The following is a 7,771-nucleotide window of genomic DNA, read 5'->3' as shown; positions in this document are numbered from 1 at the left end:
ATGGTTTTAATTAAATAAATGTAAGTCGAACCGATCCACACTATTTAAATCGAAACCAAATCGATTAACACCCTTAATTAAGAGGGTTCCACCAAAAAAAAAAAAAAAAAACTATTACTAAGAGGGTGGGGGCAAGAGGATTGAACCTGGATCACTCCTTAGTCTTTCGTTGGACCTCCACTAGATAGCTGCCGACACTGCCTAGAAGGGCATAACCACGTGGGCATCCCCACTGACTTATTGAATTCAGGGTTTCAAGAATTTGAAAGATTCGGATAAACTTGGAATCGACCAGGGATCAGTTGGACTCTGTTTGACTCACCGGCTCACCCAGACTCGGACCTAATCAGTTAGTAACTGTAGAATCAGGGTTGATTGAAATCGAAGTAGGCCGATTTTTTAATTCATGTTTCAATTAGCCTTCAAAACTCTGGACGCATGTAACAAAAGGAAATTCCGTTAACTTTTTATATCAAATGTTGCCAAATTATAAAGAGATGGTTTGCTATAATGCTAGAGTGTGTAATTTCCCGCAGGGGGGGTGAAACCGAATCATACAATAAAGGGTTTTTATGAAAGAAGGTGTGGAGTCTCTGGGTGGGATGTGAGAGGGTGTACGTAGAGGTTTATATTTATGAATTGAGAATAAAGAAGAAGGGAGCCACACGATCTCTGTAACTAATGCATGGTAGTGAGAGGCAGTGATTAAAATCTGAAAGATGTGTGATGACAAGCAACTATAATGCTATTCTCCATTGATAGTAAAATTAGATATCATTATACTATAGACATATATAATCTTATCAAACCACAGAGATTGTTGTGTTCCTTTGTATGATTATTTGTTTTCGATTTCCATTGGTTTCCTGCATCCTTATATGTACTTGCTATTTCAATTCATATCATCACTTGTTCATGTATAAAAATAAAAACCAGTAAGACTATTCCTCTATTATTGTCAAGGATTTTAATCAGAGGTTGAACTGGCTCAGATTGGAATAGGTCAATCGGCATCACAAATCTGAAAACCTAATGATTTGGTGTCAAAACCTTAGAATTGGTGAGAAAATTGGAATCAATGACGGCTGATTTCAATTCAATCCAAAAAATCAGTTGATTCAGCCAATCAGATTTTGGTTTTAGAAACAATGGCTGTTATAATTCCTTTATCCCAAATATATCCCTCTTTACCCTTATCTATTAGGAAGTAAAATTGACAAAAGAGGCTGTTTTCAAGATTTGAATCGATGATCAACATGATGTAATAGTGCAATAATGATCAGTGATCAACATTATGTAATAGTGCAATTTAATTATTGCACCACAGGCTCGAACACTTAATCACTAAATTGCTCTTACCAAATTGTTTTGATATGCGGTACCAATTACTGCCGATATTGATGTGATTGATCCAATATCAATACCTAAAATCATATCATTATGTGCTAGCAATAAAAAGAACAACTTAGTGATAATGTTTTCCCATCTAATATTGGTTACATCATTCGAGAAGATAAAGCGGGATTACCAATGTTTAGAATGTAATATTTTCTCTTTTGCAAGTTTTCCTTTTGAATTTTGCGAGCGTCAGATTGATTTGTATCTCATGGTTGGGGTAAGGCGGCCTATGTCCCCCTTTTGTCTCTTTATCATTTTGTTTATCTTATTTAATACAAATTTTGGGGCTTCCTCATGTCCCAGATAATATTTGGGTTAAAAAATTTTAAATATATAAATAAAAAGAACAACTTAGTGCACGAGATTCCTATTACTATAGGATTTAGGAGAGATAAATATACATAATCTTACCTCTGCTTTGCAAAAAAATGCTATACGTAATCTTATGTGCTAGCAATGCTCAATACAGATATTACCAAAGACAATTTTTACACCTCGATGCGAATGTGATTTTCAACCGTTTCCCTTGCGATGTGTCACACAGGATTTATAACCCCACCCTCCCAATTGAACGCTTCTTTATATGTAAGTTATTGTGAACATGGGATTGTCTGATAAATGTGAAAAGGTAATTATTAATTCAAGAGAAAAACGTTCACCTCATTACTCCATTTTCTTAAATAAGGTAGAAGTAATTAAAGTGGATTCCTTAAATCACTCAATTTAATCAAGGAAGGAATGGCTGTATTAACTAATTAGGGGAGAGATAATTTCATGTAAATTTTAAGGGCACTTTTGGAACAATATTCCCCAAAACATTTCCAAAATCCAAGCCTCTCAATTTTGGATCCGCTAACAATATGTACTTAGGTTGTGTTTGCAGAAACGACGTTACGTGTTAAAAATCAAATTTTCAGTTTCTATGTCAATAAGTCATTTTAAAATAAAAGAATGGTGTTTAGTGAACCTATTTTAGGAATGATTACTCTAGTTCATTTTTTTTTTTTAAAGAACAAAACAAGGTTTAGTCGTTCCATCATTTTACATTTTTAGCTTTTTTATTTTCCGTTCCAAAAAAATCGAAAACACCAAATTGACACTAAACACTTTATTCCGTTTTTTTTTTTATTCCTATGGAACGGAAAAACGTTATAAATTTTTTTCTGAATGGCTACCAACTGCAGCCTTAGATCTTTATTTTTTAGTCATTTTTTAGAAAAAGAAGATTGTTTCGTGGTGTGAGTCGTGACCATTGTTAGTTAAAATGGGAACGAAAAAAAAACAAAAACGTACGGTACGAGTTTTAAACAGATAAAAAAGATGAACGGTACGGTAAAAAAAAAGGGAACGGCAAACGGACGAAAACGAACGGTACGAGTATTAAACGTGTAGTTTTTAAAAAAACAAAACCAAAAAAAGGGTAGTATACTCATGCAATTTGAGAGATTATTACCTGTATACATGCATCTAATATTCCAAAAGCTCTAGGAGTCCCAAGATAAAATAGTCCAATGGGCTACAAGAAAATGAGATGTTGTTAGCTTTAGCTTCTCTTTACTCATTGGGCTATAAGAAGATGAGATTTTTTTCCTATAAATAGTATGGAAGTTAAAAATTAAAAACCAAGTACCATATTGTCTTCACTCTTCACTTTTACTAATAGGTTTTTTTTTTTTTTAATAATAAAATTCCTATTTTACCCTTAAAAAACGGATACGCCTTTAAAACGGCAGTTTAAAAAGCATTTAAAACGGATTCTTTTGTCGTTTCCGTTTTTTTCCGTATTGTTTTCCCTTAGAAAAAAAACGAGAATGCGTTTTAACTAACAGTGGTCGTGACCTCTATTAGTTAAAACGGGAATGGAAAAAAAACATTGTTCGGTACGGGTATGTTTTAAACGGATCAAAACGTGAACGGGGACGGTCAAATACGATAAAAACGGGGAAAAAATAAAAAACGGACGATACGTGTTTTAAACGTTTATATTTAAATAATACGGTATCAAAAAAACGGCAATATATAGACATAAATTGGTATAATAATTCTCTAAATACCTAGATAACAATCAAAATAAATAGTCCCGTTTTAAACGTTTCTATTTTAAAACGTTTATATTTTTTAAAATCCGTTTTTTTACTGTAAAAAAAACGGTACGGCGTTTAAAACGGTAAAAAAACTTCAAATAGCCCCGTTCCCATTTTTTACCGACTTTCTGTGAAAAATTCGGCAAACGGCGTTTAAAACGGCAAAAAAACGGGACGCCGTTTTAAACGCGTTTTAAACGCGGATAAACTAACTAGGGTCGTGACCCTTGTGTCCAGACTCCAGACACCATAGTATGCAAAATTACCATCCCACCCTCATGAAATAAAATATGATTTATAATAATGACCATTCATGTGCCCTCATTGGCACTGATGTAGGATCCATGCGACAAAGTAGTTTTCTCTTACCCTTCATTTATTCTTTTTATCTACAGATTTGTGCACTTTGAGCATAGACGTATATTTGATGCTTGACACATGTCCAATACATGATTATTTAAAATACATAAAGAGACATTTTTGAAAGCAAAAAAGACAAGTGTTTAGTGTTGAACATGATTTCAAATATCAGTAGAAGACACTTGGCTGATACTGTATCGGCATAATGATCCTCAATAAGGGCAAAACCATTTGAAATAGGTTGATTCGGCTAATCCGTAACAATTTCGGTATTCACCTCTCTATTGGTATCAATATTAGCCATGACCGATACTAGTGCCGATTCCGATATTTAAAATCATGAATCTCTTATCTCTTGTAGAAGATCTACAAAGCTTGATCATTAATATTTAATCTTTTATTTATATATATATATATATATATTTTTATCTTTTTAATGATAAAAAATAAAATATATGTTAAATGCTCATATATATACAACTAGATAATTATACATACAATAGATCGAAATTCAACATTTATTAGACCCCAGTGATTCTTATTCATTTTGTCTGTTCCTCTATCCATGGCCCGTTCTGATAGCCTGATTTTATATTCGTAGGCCTCACTCTTTGTCCCGTATTTTCACCCATGCTCGTAGGTTGTGTTCACCCCTTTCTGATTTGACCATCATTAACCGTTCATCTAAACTTCTTAGTAAGAATCTAAAATCCCATAAAATGAAAAGCAACTATTGAATGAGTAGGTCTAGAGATACCTACAATATGATCCTAGAAAATCTACTTTAATACCATGTAAATATTCATGCCAAAAACTTGAATTCACATGTGAACGAGGAGAGGAAAATCCTCAGGGGTAATCAATGTAAGACTATTATCCCAACAATCTCAAGAAACATGCATGTAACCAAGGGCTCGTTTGATTTTGTTTTTAGAAATGGTTTTTTCATTTTTCTATGTTCAGAAATGGAAAAACACTCAAAAAATCGTTTGATTTTTTTATTTCCTTTCACTTGTTTATGGAAGTAGAAGTATAAATTTATGTCTATTTCTGTGTCTAGAAACAGGAATGGAGCTAACTTGTTTTTCTGTTTCTAAAAATAAATGGAAGTGACAAAAATTATGAAAAACCCGACACTTCACTCGACCTACCCAAACCCTCAACCCATTGTTGAAACTTCTCGCTATCCAAATGCGGTGATTCCAACCTGGTTGTGTGAAGCTCACAGTTTCTGATTGCCTTCATCCTTCTGAAGCTCATTTTCATGAAGCATACATGCAACTTCAACGTCATGCTTTCATTCGTGAGGCACATTCCTACAACGTCGGGCCTTCACTCATATCTTGAAATTGACTACACTGTTGAAAACGTTTCGAAAAATAGAAAAATCAAACACCTTTTCGCATTTTCAAATATCGTTTCTTAGCACAAAAACGGCAAAATCAAACGGACCCCAAGATTATGAAAATCAGAATCGAAGATTGAACTGACCAATGTCAAGTCCATTCCAAATTGATCGATACCATAGATCTGATCCAATCCAATCCGATCCGATTCCAATTTCATGTGTTTTATACATCTAGGTGATAGGTTAGGGTTGGAAATAAATGATATACAATGTGAGATAAACTCAAATTGAATGTGGTGATATGTATGACTAGAAAGGATAGGAAACATAAATAGAAAATCATTCAAGATATCTTTATAATCTTTTTTTATATATTTTCTCTTTTTAGGATATAATAATAAGAAATTACCAAAAAAAAAAAAAAGGTAAAACGGTAGACGCATGGGTTTGGTTCAAAGTCCAGAATCCGAAGCAAAGCTTACTCCAAAAGGAAAATCAAATCTATCCAAACTAAGGCCCATTTGAAAGACTTAAAAAGACTAATAAGCCCTTGAAGTTTGTTCCAAAAGTCCAATTTTGCCAAGACGATCTCAATTCTCCAATCTCCGTCTATTTCTTTCTTCTTTTATAGAGACAAAATGGGAACAGCTTCTTGCTTCTAAGATCCCTTTTTAACTCCGAACCAGACTCACTCCTCCTGAAATCTTCCTCTTATCCTTCACCCTCTAATCTCGATTCCCTGCTTAACCTACGCACCTTCTTTCTCTCTCTCTGTTCTATCTCAGAGGCTTTGGCCTCTAGGGTTAGGGTTTGTTTTGATTCTTCTTCTTCTTCTTCTCTGAATCAGAGACGGAGGAATCACAATGGGGAGGGGAGGTTCGCTGAGCGAGAGCGTTTTGAAGAAGATCCTGCTCTCGTACATGTACGTTGGCATATGGATCTTCCTGAGCTTCACTGTGATCGTTTACAATAAGTACATCCTCGACAAGAAGATGTATAACTGGCCATTCCCAATTTCTCTCACCATGATCCACATGAGTTTCTGTTCCTCTCTGGCTTTCCTTCTCGTTCGTGTCTTGAAGCTCGTGGAACCGGTCTCCATGACTCGAGATCTCTACCTTTCTTCAGTCGTCCCCATCGGAGCTCTCTACTCGCTTAGCCTCTGGTTTTCTAACTCTGCCTACATCTACCTTTCTGTGTCGTTTATTCAGATGCTTAAGGCATTGATGCCCGTCGCCGTATACTCCATCGGCGTTTTCTTTAAGAAGGAGACATTCAAGACTGAATCTATGGTGAATATGCTTTCTATCTCCTTCGGTGTTGCCATTGCTGCCTATGGCGAGGCACGATTCGACAGTTGGGGTGTCATTCTCCAGCTTGCTGCTGTTGCCTTCGAGGCTACCCGTCTCGTCATGATCCAGATCTTGCTCACATCCAAGGGCATCACCTTCAACCCCATTACGTCCCTATACTATGTTGCTCCCTGTTGCCTTGTCTTCCTCTTTGTCCCATGGTTGCTCGTCGAGTTCCCTGTTCTCAAGCAGACCTCTAGCTTCCACTTCGATTGGGCCATCTTCGGCACCAATTCCTTCTGCGCCTTCGCCTTGAATCTGGCCGTGTTCTTGCTTGTCGGCAAGACTTCCGCGCTGACGATGAATGTCGCTGGTGTCGTCAAAGATTGGCTTTTGATTGCTTTCTCGTGGTCGGTCATCAGGGATACGGTCACTCCGATCAATCTGATCGGCTACGCGCTCGCATTCTTGGGCGTTGCCTACTATAACCACTCGAAGCTGCAGGCGCTCAAGGCTAAGGAAGCTCAGAAGAAGGTTACTCAGGCAGATGAGGAGTCTGGAAGGCTTTTGGAAAATAGAGAAGGGGAGGGTCAGGCAAGGAAGTCCGATTCGCAGGATTGATCTTGATTCAATTGTTGATTATTATTCAGATCAGATAAATTTGATTAGCCAAAAAATGAAGAAGAAAAGTATAAAAGAAGAGAAAGGAAAGATTCAATATTTGGAAGTGGGAAGCTCGGATGAAACAGGTTCTCTTTGTCCGCCTGGTTTTGGAGGTGGGTAATCGTTCTGGCTATGCTTTTTTTTCTCTTTTAGATATTCGTTCTCATGTTAGTAGTTCATGGTTGTTGCATTGTGATACTGGGGATCCGAGATCTAGGCGCTTCGTTTGACATTTTTCTGTATGTGAGTAGAAGAAGAATCTCGGAAATCCTCTGTATTTTTTCTTTTCTTTTGTTGGTCTTCTAAATTCATCACTCTTCCGTAGGTACTGTTCGTCTCCTTTGAGGGAGATTTAAATGCTTATTTATTTAGCTGCATTTCGTCTCAGTTATTTCGATTATATTCTCTTCTTGTAACTCAAATGAGTCTCTTCCCACCTCAATTTCCTTCTAATTTTTGGGAAGCCATAGATAGATGACATATTAATCACAGATCTGATCTTGAAGTATGTAACCGTTCCTAATCGATGCTGTTGTCCCCTTGTTGAGCTGTGTTTTGATGTTAATTGTTGTTTAAACCCATTGTAGTTTTTATAAACAAGAGCTTGCCCTCCCTTGGTGTTTATT

General features: G+C 36.2%; 1 protein-coding gene across 1 annotated transcript; it reads left to right on the top strand.

Annotated features, from left to right (window-relative positions):
- The first annotated feature begins 5,804 nt into the window (after nt 1–5,804).
- Nucleotides 5,805–7,522, top strand: LOC122079424 (probable sugar phosphate/phosphate translocator At5g25400). Its single transcript, XM_042645877.1, has one exon. It carries the CDS (start codon nt 6,054–6,056, stop codon nt 7,101–7,103), a length of 1,050 nt encoding a protein of 349 aa, XP_042501811.1. The 5' UTR covers nt 5,805–6,053; the 3' UTR covers nt 7,104–7,522.
- Nucleotides 7,523–7,771: the final 249 nt, after the last annotated feature.

This window comes from Macadamia integrifolia, chromosome 5 (genome assembly GCF_013358625.1).
Source record: "Macadamia integrifolia cultivar HAES 741 chromosome 5, SCU_Mint_v3, whole genome shotgun sequence".
Lineage (NCBI taxonomy): Eukaryota > Viridiplantae > Streptophyta > Magnoliopsida > Proteales > Proteaceae > Macadamia > Macadamia integrifolia.
This window is presented reverse-complemented; position numbering and strand designations above follow the sequence as displayed.

Bases quoted from the DNA above. Each gene is read 5' to 3' on its own strand.
- LOC122079424 (XM_042645877.1), top strand. From the start codon at position 6,054: ATGGGGAGGGGAGGTTCGCTGAGCGAGAGCGTTTTGAAGAAGATCCTG.